The sequence below is a fragment of the Nomascus leucogenys genome, chromosome 15 (genome assembly GCF_006542625.1).
Source record: "Nomascus leucogenys isolate Asia chromosome 15, Asia_NLE_v1, whole genome shotgun sequence".
Taxonomy (NCBI): Eukaryota; Metazoa; Chordata; class Mammalia; order Primates; family Hylobatidae; genus Nomascus; species Nomascus leucogenys.
Window position 1 is genome coordinate 63,367,090 of NC_044395.1, and position 21,417 is coordinate 63,388,506.

The window sequence follows — 21,417 nt, forward strand, 5'->3', positions numbered from 1 at the left end:
GGTTCTCCATGGAAAGGCAATGGTTGCCAGGAACACGGCTCTCTGGCCTCAGTCCCTTGTCCATGAAAGGGGTTTGCTCACACCCATCTGACAGACTCCTAGGCTCAGAAAGGCCATTCTCAGGGGAGTGGGCCCCGAGCCCCACCTGCATCAGGGTGCGCAGCGACTCCACATATGACTGCTCTGTGTCCAGCAGGGTCATGGCCACGTGCTTCCGCATGTCCTGTGGGGACAGGAGCAGAGGGTGAACAGGGGTCTTGTTTCCCCCAGACCCCATCACCTGTAGCCACGTGGCACCCAGAGAACCCGCCCACATCCTCTCCCTGCCCTCCTGCCCCTTCCCTCCTGCCGCCCGGGGCTCCCAGCTGTTCCCCCGAGGCCCCCAGGCCCTCCACTCTGCCAGGTCTTTGCTCAGCTGCTCCCCCTGCCCCCCACTTACACCTCAAACACGTGGCCTTGCACAGTTAGGTGCTCACTCCTCCACCCCTGCGCCATCCACCCCCTTCTTGGCTCCTCTGCCGGGCTATTGAAAAAGGGTCTTTAAAAAAATCAATAACCTTTCACATTGGCAAAGAACAATGCCTCCAGGCCAGCACCCACTCCAGCTGCCAACTCTGAAGACCCCACCTTCAGGCTCAGCGCTATGGGGACATGCCCACCTGGCTGGGCTGCCCACCATCCCTAAGAGTAGACACCATCACCCTGCTACAGAGGAAGACACTGTGGACCAGAGAGGGGAAGTCAGTGCTGAAGGTCACACAGCTGGGCAGTATCAGGGTTCAGCCAGTCTCAGACAAGGCTGGATCCCAATTCTGTCATTTAAAAACGTTAACTAAGCCCTCCTATGTGCCAGGCACTGTTCTAAGCATGACATATTATTCAATAATCCTGGCCACCCTGTGAGGTACATGTTATTATTCTCTTCATGTTAGGGAGGGGAAAAAGGAAACCCAGACACCGATGCCTCCATCCTATGGATCTGATGACCTGAATTACTGAGTCCCCAAGGGGTCACACAGCCTCTGCACCCACACCCCCAGGCACAGGGTGCTCATCCCTGTCTGGAAGGCCTTCTTTGTGTTCAGCCCATGGGACTGAACTTACCTGCTGCTCCTCTCCACCAGTCCCTACACCTCTCCCCCCATATCCCCACCTCCAGGAAGCCTTCCCAGATAGCACCAGCCCCAACAACTTCCCTTCTCTGGCAGAGACTCCACTCCAAGTCCTAGACCCCTAGACTCCACTCCTGACCCCTCTAAGGCCCTAGAGTGATCCTGGGCAAGGCCCCTAGTTCCTCTAGGCTCCAGATCTCTGGGTTATTCTCCTCTCTCCCCTCCCCTCCCAGGTCTCGGCTTGGCCTGAGCATCTGTGGACCGTATCTCGGGCTCCTGCCATCAAGGCCTACTGGTTTGAGCAGGTGCTGTGCAGATGGCAATGCCAGGGTGTCCATGTCTGTGGCATCCCTCCAGCCTCCACCTCTAGTCCTTCAGGGTAGGAACTCAACCAGTGGGGTTGTCCTGGTCACTGCTTTGCCCAGGGCTCATGTCTTAGTGGACCTGAGCCCAGGCCTGTCCAGCCTGCCTGACCCAGCCACTGCTCCCCCTCTGCTTGTGGCACACCCACTTCAGATCCCTTGCCCTCTGACGAGGGACTCAGGGGCAAGGCCTGTCCCCACAGTGTCCTATAATGAAGCACACTCAGAAAAGTGAGCTCCCATGCTAGGAACTCAGTGGTGGGGGTGTGAAGGACACCCCTTGGGGCAGGGAGGAAGGGGGGCTGGCTCTCCCCATCCTTGCCAGCCCACCATTGCCAGTCCTGGGCTCTGACAGGTGGGAAGGTACCTCAGAGCCTCCGGAAGCGCAGACCAGAGCCTCAGAGCCTCTGGAGACAAGCAGACCATCTATCCTCGGTACTCCTGTGACCTCTAAAAAATCAGGGCAGCTTCCAGAAGGAGGCAGTGCGAGCAAGGCTCACTGTAGGATGGAGACTTGGGAGAGCGTGGAGGGCCAGGAAGGCCTCCCGAGGACAGGCCCAGATGCCTAATCCTGCCCTACCCCCCTCCAGGGACATCTCAGCACCCCGCAGACATGGTCTTGCTTCAGCCTCACACTCAGCTCTGTGACACAGGTGTTGCCATTTCCACTGCACAGGTGAGGGGTCACGTCAGAGAGGTGACATGACTTGTCCAAGATCACACACGCACAGCCCATGAGTGGCAGAGCAAGGACCAGGGTCTCTTCAGCCACCTCATGACTCTCAGGGCCCCAGCCCCTGGAGTTCTCGCCCAGACTGACTGGGCAGCCACAGGCCACAGGTCCCCAGCACTGCCGTTACTGGCTGTGTGACTGTGGTGTCATCTAACGGCCCTGTTTCCACATTCTCTTCCATGAAATGGAGCTAATAACCCCTCCCTCCCATCACCGTGAAGGCAAAGGCGGCAGTGAGTGGAGCAGCTCTGTCCACACGCAGCAGGTCACCAGTGTCCACCCTTTCTCCCCCTCAGTGAGACGGCGTGGGGAGCTCCCTGACAGCAGGGCCAGGCCAGGCGCGGCCCTGGGCCCCTCAGCCACACTCCCCCGCCCACACAATGGCCCATCAGGCCCAGCGGGCACCACAATGGTCATGGTCAGGGAGGCTTCCTGAGAGGCAGGGCTGGCGCTGTGCCTGATGCCGGGAGGCTGGGGTGACACGGGGAGGCTGACGCTGCAATGCCTGCCTCTCCCAGCCTTCTCCCTGCGGCAGAGCACAGTGGCCTGTCACTCAGCTGTCAAGTAAAGACACAGAAAACAAGGCCAGCTCCCTGTCACTGTGCGAGCAGCCCTCCACACGTGCCCAGACACGGGTGTAGTGTGCGGGGGTTGCGAGGGTGGACAGGGGAGGCAGGAGGCCGACAGCGCAGCTGTCAGCCTGAACAGCAGGCCCACCTGTTCTGGGCGGGACAGCCCTTCAGACCCAGCCTCCCCACAGCGCCCCTCATCCCTCACCATCCCCATCCCCAGACCTTCGCTACACTGGGCACTGAGGTGGGCACTGGGGGATACAGCAGGAAGACAGAGTCACTCTGGGATGACTGGGGCATCACAACCCAACGACTGAAACCCTGATGGGCACAGTGTGAAGACACACACGAACACAGAGACGCCATAAAGGCAAGCCGCCCCACACAGAAATAAAAAACGCAGCCAGGTCACGCAGCTGAGAACCAGGCCCACCAGCTCAGAGACTTGAGGCTGTGGAGAGACACATCACAGCTCGGGGAGGGGACAGAACTACAGCCCCCACTGGGGCCGGGAGCATGGCACAGAGTCCAGGCCCAGAGATACACAAAGACAGGTTAACAGCCCCAACACGCCTCCCCTCCCCTGCAGGGGTACGCACACTGAGCGAGAACGGGGAGGCTGCTGTTCCCACCGCAGCATGACTCCTCCAAGGGCCAGCAGGCCCAGCGGCAGGGGGAGGATGGCAGTGGGGGTGCAAAACTGACTCTACCTTCCAGCACACACATACACCGGGACCACCTCAAGCCTAAGAGGAGGGCTGGGAAAACCTCTCCTTCCTGAGCCTGTGGACCCAGGATACCACTGGCGACAGCCTCGGCTTCTATAGGCACTTCTGCAAGAGGAGTGCCACCAGGCCTTGACCCTCATTGCCCTGCCAGCCACACCACCGCCTGCCAGGGTTCCTCACCCTCAATCTCCAGGTCTCCAACCCCGGTCACAGAGAGCCCCTGCGCCCCATGCCTCCCCTCCCCCCACCGTCTCCTGGGTTGGCTCCTGGGTCGGCTGAGTTCTAGGCCATGGCCCAGGTCCCTGGCTGCCCCTCCCCCTCCCGGTACCTGGGCCTCCCCAGGCTCTTCGGCGTCAGTGCTGCTGCCCCCGGCGGGCTCCCCGGAGGCGGCGGCTGGGCCCAGATCGCGCATGTCTTCCAGCGCGATGGTGAACTGGGCCAGGGTCTTCACCATCTGCAGCATGCGGCCGGCCCGCCGCCGGGGCGGGGGCGCCGGGGTGGCGGCGGGGGCGGGGGTCGGCGCGGAGTCAGGGGCCGCCTCCCACTCTCGCTCCCTAAGGGTTCAGCCCGGCCGCGGCGGCAGTCGCAGTGGCGGTCGCGGTGGTCAGTTCCAGCGTCGATCTGAGCGCGGCGGCCCGGCCGGCGGCGGCGCTGTTGCCTCCTCAGCGCCTGGCTCGCCGGGCGCAAGCGGCGCCGCTGTGGGAGGAGGGTCCCCGCCCTCTCCGCGCCGCCCCATCTCCCCCAGCACGCTCTGGGCTGCCCTCGCACCCGCCCTTTCCCCCACGCGGCGGCGTCCGCTCACGGACCCATCCCCCGCTCCAGGACACAAGTCGGCGCACACCCGTGGACAAAGGCGGCAACATGTACTTTCTGTCCTCACCTGTACCCAGCGCCGGCACACGCCGAACGCAGCTCCCACCGAAGAGCCACGGAGCACGGGACACACACAGGGGCACGAACACACCTACACGGAATAGGCCACGTTCATGGAAACCTGCCCTCAGGCCTGGACCCGTATGCACAAGGGCGTCAGGCCAAGTGCACCCACATCAACACAGTCCCTTACAGACCTGAAACGACACACATGAACATGATCCATCGTTGCGCCCAGACAAGTGCTTCTGTGTTTACATAACTATTGCCGGCAGAAACAGGCACATATGTCCAGGCTCAGACATTTAGAGATGTGCACACATACACATCCCTGGTCTTCCACCCAAGGGAGGAGCTCTTGGGCCTGAAGGAGGGCAGCTCTCACTCAAATCACCCACCTTGAATCATCCCTACCCCTGCCCCAACCCAGCTTGGCCTGTGTCCTGTATCTGGGACCATCTTGGAGGGTTCCAGTCCTGTCCCTGTCCATTCGCCCCACCCCTAGACTGCTCCCATCCCTAGACTGTGCTCCCACCCCTAGACTCTGCTCCCATACCTAGACTGTGCACCCCTAGACTGTCTCTAAGCAGGATCCTCACAATCTGTTGCTTGAAAGCCCAGAGTGACAGCAGAACCCAACCTAGACTCAATCTGGACTGAGGGGTGGGGGCGAGCAACCTGCTTTTGCACCAGCTCCCACCCCGCAAGATGGAGGGAGGCTCTGAAGCACCCTGCAGCTGTGCCTCAGCCCTAGCCAACTTCATGCTTTTTAGTGTGCTGCACGCTGCCGCGCTCACCAAGCCCCCAGCTGACTCCTTCTCCCAAACCTGCTTTCCCCTGAGTTTCCTGCACAGTGGACATCCCCATCGCTCAAGCCAGGCCCATCTGTCGACTCCTCTCATCTCCTTGCTTGATGTGCTCCAGCCACTTTCGTTTTAACTTCCAGAAACTGACCATGCTCTCTCCTGCCTCAAGGTCTTGGCCCATGCCTTTTCCCTCTCCTAGTAATGCTTTTTCTTTTCCTTAAAGACCACTTTTGGGGGGGCGCTGTAGCTCACGCCTATAATCCCAGCACTTTGGGAGGCTGAGGTGGGCAGATCACCTGAGGCTGGGAGTTCGAGACCAGCCTGACCAATATGGAGAAACCCCATCTCTATTAAAAAAAAAAAATTACAAAATTAGCCGGGTGTGGTGGCACATGCCTGTAATCCCAGCTACTCGGGAGGCTAAGGCAGGAGAATAGCTTGAACCTCGGAGGCGGAGGTTGAGGTGAGCTGAGGTTGCGGTGAGCTGAGGTTGCAGTGAGCTGAGGTCGTGCCATTGCACTCCAGCCTGGGCAACAAGAGCGAAACTCCGTCTCAAAAAGAAAAAAGACCAGTTTTAGTGCAAATGTCACCTCCTCAGGGTAAGCCCTCCCTGATCCTCAGGTCATGTGCATCTAATTTCTGCTCTTAAAGGCTCTCAGTTTTCCTTACCTTAACCATGTATTGCAGTTCGTAAATATACATTTAAGCAATTAGTAGATTGAGGCCCGTCTCCTCCCAGGAGGCTATATGCTTCCTGAGGGCAGCATCCTTGTCCCTTTTGTAAGCCAGGGCACTTATAAGGAAGGCTCGCTTAATAAACAAGCCCCCAATAGCTCTTCCTCCTCCCTTCTCCCCACATGCCCAGCAGTTACTGACCGACAGGCAGACCAGCCTCAACAGCTCTCTGCCTCTCACCCTCCCAACTGGATGGATTGTGGGCTTCCCTGCGGATGGAGCCTGCTCCTCCTCTTCCTCCTCCCAGGGCTGGGCATGCAGGGGGTCTGGAACAGCCAGACCAATTGACTGAGTGGTGGCTTGAAAGGGAGGATGGACAGGCCTGTGATCCAGTCCAGACATCCAGGTCCCACAGCACATGCAGAGTGGTGGTCTGAGAGCCCCAACCCTGGCTCATTGCTTGGTCACTGAGGATACTTAACCCACATCTGGCTTTCTCTCAGGGCACCTTGTCCCCCATCTGACCCTCTCAAGCTACACAACCCTGGGCATCAGCCTCCTCTGAGTGGCTGAGAGGCAGTATGTGGCTCAGGATTTAGACAGGTGCATCCATTCCCTCACTAGCTCCAGTGGGATGGGGCCCTGCAGAGATCAGTCCACGCTTGTTGGCCTCCAGGAGCACCCAGACAACACAGGGCTTTTCTCATAGGGCTCAGCAGAGAGAGTCACTGCTGCTTCAGGGGAAAGTATTCAGGGAGGGCTCCTGGAGGAGGCATGGCATGAACAAGGTCCTGAGGTCAAGAGATCCACAGGCATATGGGTGCCCAGAAGACAAGAGTTCACTGAAAGGCCCTGCCACCAAGAAGGGGGCGGGACTTGGTGCCAAAGGCACTGCTTGCTGCTGCTGCTTCATTAAGGATGACTAATCAGATCCAAGCCTGTTGTCTTGGCAATGGAGTGGGGCTGATGGTTGGGGGAGATGAAGCAAAGAGAAGGAACAGGAGCACATGGGTCGGTCGCTGAGGCAGGGTTTCCAGGGGGAGCCCCATAACAGCACAGGCATCAGAGCCCTTCAGGATGAGGTCAGTTGGGGTGGGGGCTGAGGGCACCAGGCGGGCCACGGTACCCCAATGCAGATTGGTTCTGCTATTGTTCCTCTGAGCTCCTGTTCTGAGTGCTGATTTTATTTTCCTTTGGGGTACGTGCAGTTGTATAGAATGAGTGTGGCTCAGAAGAGTTTTTGTAAGTATACAAGGTGCTTAGTGAAGGCCTACCCAGCCCTCCTCTCCATATCCCACACCCCACCATAAACACCTCTTCTCCCATGAAAGAGCCACACTCTCACCTGCTCCTTAGTCAGGGAAGGCAAGACAGAGAGGAGAAAAAGGGCTCTGCTCTACAAGAGTACCACCCCACTCCAGGAGGGGCAGGCTGGGGGTCCCAGCTCTGTGGGACCACCTTTCTACCAGCCCTGGGGAGCACCTAACCCTCCCTACTTCTGCCCAATCTGCTGACATCTTCCCCATCTCTGAGGGAATCCCAATACCCTGACTACCCATCTCTGGACACACCACCCAGTCTGAGCCCATCCACACCTCCTGCATCTGGGCACTGTCCACCTGGGGGCCACCTGGTCCTCCAGCTGGTGCTGGACCAAATGGAACCAATGATGAGAAAGGCTAGACATAGGGATGAACAAACAAATGGACAGATAACCTATGGTAATGGCTAAATAAATGAAAGGATGAAAGGATGGAATCATAATAGATGAATAAATAATAAATTAATGGATGAACAGATCAATGACAGTCATGAATACATGAATGAATCCACAGATACATGGTTTAATGGATGAGTAATCAATTACATTTTTATTTTATTCATTAGTTGATTAGTTCAATAAATACTTATAGAGCACCTACTAGATGCCAAGCACTGTGCTGGGGATTTAAAGGTAAGTAAAGAGGTCTGTGCCCTACTGGGCACCACAGTCTACACAGGAAGACAGGAACTGAGAAAGAAATGGCAAGCATGATGCAGGTAGTGAAGGAGAAATGCCGGTTCTAGGGCAGCAGGACTCATCAGGCTCCTGGGAGTGGAGGCACAACCCTATTAAATCTTTGTCAAGAGAGTGCCTGGGCCCCAGAGCTGCCCAAACTGGAACACTAGGAACCCCATAATCTCAGAATTGCCACACCACTAATGCTGTTTGGACAATTCTCAGGGGCCAGGCACCCTACCATCACTTTACACGTCCTGGCTCCTTTAATCCCCACAGCAGGCCCACATCAAGAACTCTATTATTATTACTCTCCCTTCTTACAAACTAGGAAACTGAGGCTGAGAGGTCACCTGGCTGGTAAGAGGTAGAACCCAGTTCTACCAGCCACCTCCAGGGCCCAGGCTCCTAAACCCCACCCTCTCCCCAGTGGGGAGAGCCCCACTCCACCTCCCCTGGCCTGGTGCACACAGCTGGGCTTCCCCAACCCCCACCTCCCTGGTGCGGTGGTTGCCTTTCTTCAGCCTCTTTTGTTCCAAGACAGTGACATGAACAGATTCTCCTGAAGGTTTAGGTGCTATACAAAATGCCATCCACAGGCAATGCTAGAGTCAAAGAAGATCCTCTTCCCTGGGAACTCGGCCCTGGCGAATGGCCCAGACAGACTGTCTGATGCTCCTGACCCCACCAAAGTCCACAAGCATAGGGTTGGTACGGGATGTTCCCAACCTAATGGGCTATCCATTTCCCTGACAGCCGCTGCCTTCCTCAGGTGCTCAGTTCATCGAGGAGATGAAGTTCCAAAAGAGGGACTTTTTGGTGTAGAGAGATTAAGAAGGCAGGCTCTGGAGCCAGAGAGCTCAATCCCAAATCCTGGCTCGGCCACTTACTGGGGAAGTGACCTTGGGCAGGACACTTCACTTCTTGGGGCCTCAGTCTCTCCATCTGTTCCTGCTTGAGGACTCTGTCTTCTTCATCCCATCCCCCTATCTTCTCTCCTCTCCTCCCTTCCCCCTGCCTCCCCTGGCCAGGTCCTGTTTCCTAGAGACCCTCCCTTCTGGAAAGAGGAGCCTCTCAAGGCTCCACAGAGTTCCCAGGCCTCCCAGGCAGCTAGAAGGGAAGTGTCCAAGCCACAGGGCTCCCTGGGGACTGGCTGCTCAGGGTGGGCTCCATAATTCTGGGGAATGTGCTTTGGGAATGGGAAAGAGAGCTCCTTAGAGCCTCGGGATCTTCCTGCTATGGGGACACTGCCCTGCTTAGGTGGGTCTGTGTATGCACCTGGGGTGGGATTATGAGTGACATGACCTGTGTCCTCTCTGTGTGGACTCCTCTGTGTGTCTGTGTACACTCCTGTTGGGGTCTTCTGTGGACATGTGACTGCACAACTGGTGAGGGTGATGGTCCATAGGGTTCAATGGCAGAGATGGAAAGTGAAGGGGTCACTTCAATAATAATAAATGGGCACGGTAGTTCACGCCTGTAATCCCAGCACTTTGGGAGGCTGAGGCAGGAGGATCACTTGATCCCAGGAGTCCAAGACCAGCCTGGGCAACATAGGGAGACCTCATCTCTACAAAAAATACTAAAAATAGCCAGACCTGGTGGCATGCACCTGTGGTCCCATGGCTACTCAGGAGGCTGAAGTAGGAGGATCACTTGAGCTCTGGGATGTCAAGGCTGTAATGAGCTGTTTTCCTCATAATCATCTTCAAGTAGATTGTATGTTTTGAAGATAGCTATCATCTCACATGCTTTTTTTTTTTTTTCTTCTTGAGACAGGGTCTCACTCTGTCACCCAGGCTGGAGTGTAGTGGCGTGACAGCTCACTGCAACCTCAAACTCCTGGGCTCAAGCGATCCTCCTGTCTCAGCATCCTGAGTGGTGGGGGTACAGGCACGCACCACCATGCCCAGCTAATTTAAAAAGATTGTTTAGAGATTAAGTCTTGCTATGTTACCCAGCCTAGTCTCGCACTCCTGGGCTCAAACAATCTTCCTGCCTCGGCCTCCCAAAGTACTGGGATTATAGGCGTGAGCCACTGCGTCCGGCCCACATGCTCTTCTTACAATGTGGTATTGACTCTTCCCACAGAGAGAGGAGGTCCAGGTCCCCTCCCTTTGAAGCTGGGTAAAGCTTTGTGACTGCCTTGACCACAGAGCACAGCAGAAATGATACTGTGTGACATCCAAAGCTAGGTCATAAAAATGCCATGTGCTTCCATCTTGCTCTCTTGGCTTGCTCATTCTTGAAATCCAGGCTCCACATTGTGGGGAAGCCCAGGCCACATGCAGGGGCCATGTGTAGGTATGCCAGCTGACAGGCCAGATGAGGTCCAGCCAAATGCCAGCATTAATCACCAATTTGTGAGTGAGGATGCCTTCAAGGTAATTCCAGCCCAGCACTATCTGACCACACTGCATGACTCTCAGTGAGAAGTGCCTAGCTGAGGAAACTGAGGATCAGGGAGGTGGAGGAGCCACGGTCACACAAGCAGTGAGTGGAAGAGACGGAATGTGAACCCAGGGCCCTTCATATGCTGACGGGAGAAACGAAGGAAGGGGATGATTTCTGCACAGGCTAGATTTCATCTGTTGCCCCAGAGGGGTCCAACTGGGACTCCAACCTCACCATTCCTTCCAGAAACTGTCCCTGCTGGCTGAAAGGAGGATGGAGGTGGTAGCCCTCACTCCTTATGCTGGGACTCAGGCCTGACTTCTAGCTGCTGAACCTTGCTGGTGCACTCTTAGCCCAGAAGGGACCCCCCTACCCACTGCGCTCCCAGCCCCCTCCTAGACCTCTGGGAATGAGGCGTGCTCGCTGTATCCTTGGTGGGAGCTCATGTCTACAGCTGGCTAATGTTTAGTGAGGCGCTGTTTCTCATGTATTATCTTATTTAGTCCTCACACCAGTCCTCTGAGTTACGTATTCCTGTTATGGCCACTTTACAGATGAGGAAACAAAGGTTCCAGGAAGCAAAGCAATTTGCCTGAGGTTATGAAGTCAGGATGTGGCAAAGCTGGGATTTGACCCCAAGTAACTGGCATATCAGAGAAGCTGAGTGACCTCACCAGGGTCACGGAGCGCATTAACAAGGAGTCAAGCCAAGCCCAGAGCACCTTGAATGAGAAGGTGGGAGGCTGTATTCTCTTCTGTGGATGGCTGGGAGTTAGATGGAAATAGGACGGTCTCAATGTCTGCTCCCTGCTTTCTACAACCAGAAGATCCATAAGAGCAGAGACCAGGTCTCTTGACATACAGTAGGTGCACAATACTTATCTATTGACTGTCTTGCTTTGCAACTTTAGCCAAATTCCTCTCCACTCTGGGATTCAGTTTCCCCCTCTGTAAACAAATGGGGGAAGAGGAAAGGTGCAGATGGATTCTAAATTCCCCACCAGGCTTCCTGGCAGAGGTGGTGGGGGTGAGGTCATGCTCAGAGGTGGAGGATGGACAGCTTGATCTTCCTCCCTGATTTCAGGCTTCAGGATTAAGCCTATGGCTCCAGTGAGGAAGCTGAAGCCCCAAGAACTGCACTTCCACCAGACGCCCACAGGTGGCAGCAGAGGCCCACATGGCAGGGGCTGTGGTGCATGTGGTTTGAATTTAACTCGTGGGTTTTTTTTTTTTTAATGTGGGTTTTTTCCCTTTCTTTCTTCTCTGAGATCCGCCTCCCTCCCTCCCAATTTCAAGAAGATACAGCTGGACCTTCCAGGCTGGGAAGGAAAAGTTTCTTAACATCATGGATAATAGCGGGAAGCAGGAGGTAGGGCTTGAGGGGTAGATGGATAGACAGACCCCCAACAGATGTGAAAAACATCTTAGGAGCTCAGAAGCTTTGAATACAATCATCCTCTCACCCAAGAGGCTGGGACTGTCCCCCCATTTTACAGGCAGAGAAACCTGAACCCAGATCTTCTGGGTCCCACATCTGAGTCTGAGTGGGGGAGGTTGCCCTGCTCTCGGCAGTCGAGAAGGACTCCACTGGGAATCCCATGAGGCCTTAGGGTGGGTAGGACTTGCTAAATCTGGCAACTCCTGCGTTAGGGCTCCCAGGAAATGCAGCCACCTTCCCCTATGCACACTTCTGCCTACATACTGGCCTGGCCTGTGATCCAAGCCCTGGCTTAAAACCTATGAATGAGATGACCTCCAGGGGCCCTCCTCTCCCAGCTCTAAAAGTTATTTCATTCAAAATGTCTAAACCTGGCTCAGCACCAGACCAGTGCTCAGCGAATCAGGCCCCTGTGGCCCAGGACCACCACCGTTCAGCCTCTGATTCCTGACCTGCACAGAGCACTGGAAAGCAGGGATCCCCTCCCTCTCCTCCACCCAGTTCCCCAGCCTGCAGGGAGGCTGGGATCGTGGGAAAGGAAGTTATCCAGGGTCTTTTTCCAGCCCCTCTTGTTCCCTCCCTCCCTCAGACCCAGGAGCAGGGGGAAGGGCTGCAGTCGTGTGTTGTCAGTGGGATGGGGTGTCCTGCCTCTGGCGCAGAAGATGACTCACTGGGCTGTGGGCCAGGCACCCTGGGAAAAGCCAGGCCAGCCTCAGCCAGAGCCCCAGGGAGCTGAGGCAGGAAGGAGGGGGCCAGGGCCTGCCTCAGCTGAAGATAAATCCTGGGGGCTCTTGAAGCCCCACAGCCAAAAGAGGCTGTCTTCCCCACTTACCATAGTGCCAGAAATTCTATTCATGCCACCAGAGACCTAGGGAAGCCTGAAGTGCAATCAGCCCCCAGCAGCCTACGCATGTGACCTCCCAGCCTCTCCTCTAGCCAGGCTGGTCTCTTCACCACTGTCCAACCCCAGTCTCCTCCCCACCTCTCCACCTTTGTGTAGACTGCTTCTCTGCCTGGGCTGCCCTCCTTGCTCTTGGCCCTGTTTCAACGCCATCTAACTTTTATGCTCTGCCTCTTCCCGGAAGTTTCTTTTAAGTCTTCCACCCTCCCTGACCTATCCCTGCTATAGATCAGGGCACTGACCAAACTGCCTGATGCTAATTCCCCAATCAGCAGCCTCCTTTTTGGCATACTGAAAGACCTACTATGTGCCAGGCTTGCACTCAGGCAAGCTGCCCAGGTTCTAAGGGACATATAACAAAGTCTGTGAGCTCCAAAAGGGAGGGTGCGCTTCTGCCTTGTTCCAGCAGCTTCCATGCCTACAACAGAGGCTGGCCCACAGTAAGTGCTCAGTTCACATTTGTGAATTTGTGGATGAATGAAAGCAAGTATCAGTGTAATTAATGTGCACTGATTAGAATGTCCATGTTCAATCCTCTCTTGAAGGAGGGAGGCAGAGAAGGGACCATTTATACACATTTGATATATGGGCACCGAGGCTCAAAGAGGAAATGTCTCATGACCCCCAGGGCGGCAGACAGTCAGCTGAGCTAGAACCAGACCAGACCAGGCCTCTGGAGCTCTTCCACTGTAGCTTGTCCAGAGAGGCCCAACCAGCTGGGTTGCACTGTGGCCCCTACCTCTCCTACTCCCACCCTGTTCCAGGACCCAGGTGACACTCTGAGGAAAGAGTAAGTTCTACCCATCAGTCGGTCACTCCAGCCCTGGCCCTGGGGACCCTGGCATAACCCAGAGCCAAGGGAAGCCCCCTCCCATCACACCAGGCAAGCATAAGGTGGTTAGAATGCCCAGGGGCAGTGACCATGCCCGTTCAATTATCCCTCCACCCTAGCCTCTGGAAGAAGTGGTCTCTGCCTCTGGCTGACCAACAGCAGCTTGGGCTTTTAGGCCTTACTGAATTTATCCACCAATGGTGACCAGCCCTAATGCCTGGACAGCCACAGTCACGTGTGAGTGCACGCGCACGTGCGTGTGCACAGGTGTGCGCAGTGGGTAAGATTCACAGCTGAAGGTCAGCCTGAGCCAAACCCGGGGTATACTCTCCTGAGGCCCAGGACAAGGCCACCACTGCCAGAAAGTCTTTCTGGTAGCACAGATCTGCCCACTCCCCTCCTCTGAACTTCTAGAGTTTCGGCCTTCAAAACTCAGGGTCTTTCCAGTCTTGTGATTATTGGCAATAAGTGGAACCACCCAGTACCTTAGAGTTTACAAAACACTTCCAGGGCCTAATTTCATGAGCTCTTCCGTGGGTAAAGCAAGGCTCAGTGAGAAGTCATGCGTGCTTAGGTTCTCAAGACAAAGAGGTTGGTGGGGCCAGGGCCCAAATCTCAGTGCTGGCACTGACCTGCTGTGGGACTGTGAGCAAATTACACAACCTCGCTGGGCCTAAGGACAGGAAGAGAGCAAAAGCATAAACCAGGAGGAGAAGATCTCCTGAGGGATTCCTCTGCGCTGCTTACTAAGTGCTCTGCAGGTATTATTTTAACCTCACAATAAGCCTCCTGGGTAGGCCCTATTATTACCCTGTTTTAAAGAGGAAGATGATGAGGCATAGTTAAGTACCTTGCTCATAAGTTAAGTACCTTGCTCAAGGTCTCTCAAGCAGACAGGATTCCCGCCCCCCAGGAACCCCAGAAGGAAGAGGTGTGGGGTTATCTAGGAACCTGGAGAGAGGAGCATCTTCTAGCCTAAGGGAGTGACCCCGGGAGCGGCCCAGGCTCCCAGCATGAGGAGGATGCCCACTGAGCCTTTCCCGCAGCAGGGAAAACTGGCGACAACCTCAAGGTCCAACCACAGGAAGGCCCAGAGATTCATGCACTTACTGAAATCTTTGAAATGCTATGGAGAAATATTTGGGTGTAACATCAAATGAAAGAAGCAAGAAGCATACATTCTGCACCATCTCAACGTTATTTAAAACACACACACACACACACACACACACACACACACACGGACACACACATACACGGAGAAAAAGCCTGGAGGGAAATATACCAGAACATTAACACTGGGCAGGGGCCCTGAACAAAGGTGGGTAGAGGGGTAGAGACAGAGACCACTCTCCACTGATGGCTTCCCGACCTCCAGGAAGACCACATCTGTGCCTCAGTTTCCCCATCTACAAAGTAGCGAATATAGTGGGCTTACTTCCCACAGTGCCCGGAACAAAGCATGAGTTCAACAAATATTGGCTGTTATGAATAACCAGAATCTCAGAGGGCAGGTCCCCTTAGGTGTCAGCGGTTGGCTTAAGCACCCTCCTCCCACAGCAGGCCTCCCTGGCAGCCCTCGCTGGCATATCCGTAGGGCTGAGGAGCTCCCTCTCCCATGGGGCCGTGGTAGCTCCTTCCACTATGGGCGCGTCTGCTTGAGAAAAAGCCAAGCTGGGCTGGACCCCTCAGTCTCTGGGTGGCCTTAGAAATGGACAGCAGTCACCTCAGGAAGAAATTTCCTCCCCCTCCCATTCAAAAATCCTTTGGACTCTGATGCTTCTGTGGGGTGATTCTCCAGGTGAGAGTTGGGAGAGGTTTTCCGGGTGGCTCTCTTGTCCCCAGCCCAGGTGACCACCTCTATCCCTCTCTCTCTCTGGGACAACAGAGTAGCATTTGTTGGCAGCACTTTGTGCCTTTTCCATTTTCTCCTTTGGAAAACAAATGAGAAGCCAGCTGAGTCTGACCTCCTCCCCCCGCACCCCCCGCCCCACGCCCCGGCCCAACCCTCCAGGCCCCCAGGGGCGGGAGGCCCTCTCTGCCTCCTCCCTGGACAACAGGCCTGGTGGAGAACCCCAGAGGAGGGGCCCTGTGAGCTGGCTGTTGCCATGGCAATGACAGCCCTGGAATTTGACCACTGGGGCCCAGGAGTGGGGGTGGGGAGGTGGTATAGGCTATGCTGGGGGCAGGGAGGAGGGTCCAGGGGCCCAGGAAAGCCAAGAGGAGCAATGCAGGGCAGGGGTCCAGGGTCTCCTCCATGGCCTCAGTTTCCCCATGGCCTCAGTTTCCCAGAGGGAGAGAGAGGCATGGGCCTTAATATCTCTCTACCTCTAATCCAAATCGAGACATGGGTAAGGGCTAGGGGTATGGGACACAGCCAGGACAAGGCCAGGTGCTCCCTTTGATGGATAGGGACCCCAGGGAACAGGGACTCAATCCAAGGTCACACAGCAAGTCCAGGGTAGTGGCAGGACTATGTTCTGGGGGATGTGGTCTGTCCACTCTGGCTTCCCTATTTTGCTAAAGGAGAGGACAAGGGTGCCTGCCTCAGGGTAGGGAGAAGAGGATCCCCAAGAATGGTAATAGCGGGGCCCACAGTGCTGAGACAGCAGGTAATGTGCCCACCCCCAGAAACCCCTGGCCTTCCTGGATCCAGAGGGCTGGCAGAGGGCCTGCCCCCACCCCCGCCTGCTGTGCCAGGCTGCTGTGGGTATTTTTAAATGGGTGCCTGCTCCTCTCCTCCTTCCTGCCTGCCCACTCCAGGAAAACAGTGAATTCTGCTGCCAGCCCTCCATCCACTTGGGCCAAGCCTGAGTGGGCGCTAGCTCCACGGTCTTACTCTCTGCCTCCACCTCCAGGACAGCTAGGGCGATGTCCAGGGCCTCTTCCAGCTATGATACTCTAGGCCCAGAGAGGGGATGGGGCTTGCCCAAAGTCACACAGTACAGACAAGGAATTTGGGAATGTTATGCCACCTTCCAGTGCCCAGCAAGTTCTCTGGTGCCACTCCAGGCCCTTCTGTTCATCCCTCTGCCCCTGCCCCTCCACAGCCACAGCCTCGATCCCCTCAGCTGACCTTCACACCCGCCCTAGAAAGATTCTGACCAAATCATTCCTCACCTTAAAACCAACCATCCAGAAAAAAACAGAGTTGCAGCCGTAACTCATACTACACACCAGGATAAATTCCAAATCGATCAAGGATTTAAATGTAAAATAAAACAAGAAAACTGAAAATACCAGAGAAAAAATATGAGAGAATTGCTTTATAATCTTGGAGTGGAAAAGGCCTTTCTAACTATGATTCCAAATCCAGAAGCAATAAAATAAAAGCTTGATAAAGTAGAACACATAACAACAAAACCTTCTGCATGGTAAAAATATAAACAAAGTCAAAAGTCAAGTGACAAATCAGGAAAAAAATATTTGCAACTCATATGCCAGACAAAGAACTAACTTCCTTAGTATTTAAAAGGTTCCTAGAAACTGATAAAAACAAAAGGCCAACAACCCAACAGAAAAATAGACAAAGAATATGAAGCATTCACAGAAACGGGAATCCATATGTCTCTTGGAGATAGAAAAAGATGCTCAATCTTACTCATTATAAGATAAATACAAATTAAAATACACTGAGACTTATCAGATTGGGAAAATATCCAAAGGTCTGAGTTGGTGGGATTGTGGGGAAATGGGCTTCTTACCTACTGCTGATGGCAGACCCCCATGGACAGCAGCAAAATGAGAATCACATTTACCCTGTATCCCAGCACTCCTAAGAAATGACCTACAAACAAGCTTGTTCACTGCAGCACTGTTTGTAACAGCAAAAGACTGAAAAAACCTAAATACCTGTTAATATATGGTTGCATACAGTTTGGTATTCTGCAAAATGGGACACCATGCAGCACAAAAAAGAATATGAGGCCAGGCGCGGTGGCTCATGCCTGTAATCCCAGCACTTTGGGAGGCTGAGGCAGGCGGATCACCTGAAGTCAGGAGTTCGAGGCCAGCTAGGCCAACATGGTAAACTCCCATCTCTACTAAAAATACAAAAATTAGCTGGGCGTGGTGGTGCACACCTGTAATCCCAGCTACTCGGGAGGCTGAGGCACAAGAATTGCTTGAACCTGGGAGGCAGAGGTTGCAGTGAGCTGAGATTGCACCACTGCACTCCAGCCTGGGTGACAGAATGAGACTCTGTCTCAAAACAAAAAACAAAACAAAACAAAAAACCCAAAATACAAAAAGCCAAAAAATATATATATATACATATATATATATATATATATATATATGAAAGCTCTCAAAGTACTGATAAGGCAAGACCTGCAAATGATATTAAGTGTAACGAGTAAGGGGCAGAACGGTGTGCTACCATCTGTGTGCAGGAAGGGAACAGATGATGAATTTGCTGGTGTTTGCAGATAAAAGGATTCACAAAGACACTACTAGCTGGGTGGCCTGGGGTCAGGCAGGGTAGGAAATAGGCAGCCAGTTGGGATGGAGACTTTTTATCCTTTTGGATTTTTCCTAACCATATGAATATATCATCTATTCAAAATATTAAATATATAAATTTAATTTAAAAAATTCACCTTGCAATCGGGCCCCTACTGCCCACTCCAGCCTCATGTCTCATCTCTGAACAGCCTTTGCACCCCTCTTCTTCCTTCTCCATCCTGCCTCTCTAGGCTTCCTCCACGACTCTCTCTCCTAGACTTTCTGGGCTCCCCTGGCCTCGGGGTATCTCTGCCTCAGCCCCGACCCTGCCCTGGTGACACAGGCCTGATGTTCCTGTCTCAGTCTGTGCCTCCTCATAGCTAGGGCACCGCCTGTATTCCCAGCCTACATACAGAGGACGAGGTTCCAAGGTGGTTCCCATTGAATGAAGACTGCACCAGAGAACAGGGGGCACTGCCTTGGAGCCCCAATTTGGAGCCTTTGTCTTTGCTTTCCCTCTTCTGTTTCCACATTGGTCTCCTCTGGGACAGTTCCAGTCTCACATGTGGTGTTCCTCCAGGAAGCCCTCCCTGCCCAAATCACATTCAGAGAGGGGTAGAACCGTCCAATTCCTCCTTCAAGCCAAACCCTCAACCCCTGCCTTAGGTAGAGCGACCTCAGGGCTGGGCTTTGAGCTTCAAAGTGAGTCCCCAGCCCGAAGTAAGGTCCTGGGGTCAGAAGTCACTGGGTGACTCTGGCAACCCTGCCCCTCTCTGGGCCCCCATCTGTACGGCAAGGAACACAGACCAGCTGCTCCAGAGTCAGTGATGGGCAACTTTAAAGCAGGGTGGGGATTTCTGCTAGCAAAACTCCGGCAGAGCCCCCAGCCTGCAGAGTCCCATCCCTCCTGCATAGCCTTTGGACAGCTGCCCGTGGGGAACTCCAAGTCTCCCTCAGGGAGCTCAGCTCATCCCCCTACCAAAGATGATTATCTGGGCTACTCTCAGTGACCCCATCCTCTTCTCTCCATCCCTGGGGCTCTTTCTCAGCCAGCTAGGTCACTTCCCTCCCTCCCTTCCAACTTGTTTTACAGCTTCCCACTGATCCCCAGTGGTCTGTGGTCCAGCCCAGCCACCAAATGATGTGATCAAATTCTCACCATAACTCTGTAATAGGTGCCATCATCATCATCCCCATTTTACAGGTACATAAACTGAGCCACAGAGGGGCTAAGTACTAACACGTGAGTACTTAGCTTTTACAGTGAATAATTACCCAGGACTATCCACAAAACTAAGAGGAAGAGCAGGATTTGAAGCAAAGCCATCTGGTTTCAGTCTGTTCTAACCATTACACTAATCCAGCTGGATGTAAGATCAAGTACTTGTCCCCCGAGAATCTCAGTGACCTGGCCCTTGCTGACTCACCAGCACCAAATTTCCCCACCTTTACCACGCTCTGGCTGCATCATGTTCTGGCCATTGTAGTTCCTCCAACCCATCGCATTCTTACACCCTGGGCCTTTGCACACGGCTGGTCTCTCTGCCAGCTGTGGCTTCCTATGTCTATGTTTGGCAACTTCCTACTCATTCTACATTTTTGGTGGCCAAAGAAGTGGGAGCTTAGGCTGTATGGTGGGCCAGGCAGGCTGGTCACTAAGCGGGGCAAGGCCTAGGTCCTGAAGGGCCTCAGACCTGCCAGCCTCAGAGCTCAGTCTTTCTCCTGCCAACGCTTGTTCATACTCTTCCTTTTACACACTCCAAACTCTGGGGAATTCCTTCCTGATTCTAACCTAATTCACTCACCCTACAGGAGTCAGGACGATTCCTGGACCTCTAGAGAATGTGCTCCTGCCTGTCCACTGTCAGTGTGACTGAGCTGGGCTGAGACAGGGTGCACATTCTGGGAGCGTGGCTGGTTGCCAGCTCCTACCTCCCTCAAAGGGCCTGTGTCCTTCCAGGTGGTAGAAGGGGGGCAGGCAGGATTTTCCCACCACTCCAACAGTTTGTCCTCCTGATCAAGTGGGGCCCAACCAGCTCCAGGCCCCGGGTGGGGGGTGCTGCCTGCTCACAGGAGCACCAAGGATGGGTGGTGTGCTCCATCATCCTGGCTGCGTCTGGAGACCTGGCCCCCAACAGAGTTTACCCCTGCCCAGGGAGCCTGGCTAGTTGCCCTTCTGAGCCTGCAGAGACACTGAAGGGAGAGGCTTGTCTCACTCTTAACGCCTCCCATCAGGGAGGGCTTCCCTCTGCCCACAACAGAGATTTCCTGACTGAGTCCTGAGAGCTCCATGGAAATGCATGGCGTGAGATGTGGTCCAGGGGGCAGACATGACCCTACTTTCACTTAAATCAATGAGATCGGCCTGCTTTATACTTCTGTGTCAAGATTCCTCTAAAAGAAAAGGTTCTACTGTTTTTATTTTTATTCATTTATTTCTTTTTAATTTTTTGAGACGGAGTTTCACTCTTGGTTGCCCAGGTTGGAGTGCAATGGTGCAATCTCGGTGCACTGCAACCTCTACCTCCTGGGTTCAAGCGATTCTCCTGCCTCAGCCTCCCGAGTAGCTGGAATTACAGGCGTATGCCACCATGCCCAGCTAATTTTTGTATTTCTAGTAGAGATGTGGTTTCACCATGTTGACCAGGCTGGTCTTGAACTCCTGACCTCAGGTGATCCGCTCTCCTCGGCCTCCCAACCTCGGCCTCCCAAAGTGCTGGGATTACAGCCTTGAGCTTGGAAATTACCACTCTGGGATCAAGTCCAGGCTTTTAGGCTTGGCCTTTAGGAACCCCTGGGGCCCACCTGAGCTCTCCAGAACCAGGGAGCTTTCATGGTACCCCAGACACACCAAGGCTTCTCCATCACAGGCCTCTACCTTTGCAGTTCTCTCTGCCTGAAGGGCCTTGATTCATTTCTGCCTGTCAAGGTCTGGCGAGTCCTTCAAGATTCCAGCCACTGCCCTAAGTTAGCCTTCCCTGGCCTCATCCTTCTTGGCCTCATCCTTCTTGGCCTCCAGTTCTCAGACGGGGCTTCTTGGGTTGGGAACCCCTTCTCCTTCACCCTGCAGCCCCCATGCTAACCCTGCACATACAGGCACCAGTGGGCCACAGTGCAATTGAATTTTAAAGGTTCCCCTGGGTTCCCCCAACCCACCACTCAGAGCTTATTTCAGAGTTAATTATCCAAGACTAGTTAGAAAATTTGGGAGCAGCTGTGCAGTCAGGGCTCAGTCAATCCACCAACGACAGTGAACACCCCGGTTCTCAGTCAAATGGCTGGGCTGTCCCCATGGGAGCAAGGTCTGCTCCCAGGCAGGAAGTGGCCTGGGCCCTCTCCCCACTCACTAGGCTCTGGCATCCACTGCCCAGCCCCGCCCCTTGCTAGACGCTCAGAGGGTGGTACAGGAGCAAATTGCTCTGTTCACATCTTTCCAGATGGATAATGCCTGTTTATGTTACTTGTTGACATCTGGCTGCCCCAATCTACTCCAACTTTACTGTCATCAAAGCTTGCTCCAGGGAAGGTCTCAGGCTCGGTCCTCACTCC

The 21,417-nt window shown here is 54.3% G+C and overlaps 1 protein-coding gene across 3 annotated transcripts in view; it reads right to left on the reverse strand.

Annotated features, from left to right (window-relative positions):
- Positions 1–21,417, reverse strand: part of ARHGEF17 (Rho guanine nucleotide exchange factor 17) — a 61,166-nt gene that overhangs the window by 22,495 nt on the left and 17,254 nt on the right. For all 3 annotated transcript variants that reach the window (XR_004033639.1, XM_003254743.4, XM_030829327.1), the window contains exon 2: positions 146–223. Coding sequence is in view for 2 of the 3 variants with exons in the window: in XM_003254743.4 (XP_003254791.1) it covers positions 146–223 (78 nt within the window). In the remaining variant the exon portion in view is untranslated. The remainder of the gene's footprint in view (positions 1–145; positions 224–21,417) is intronic.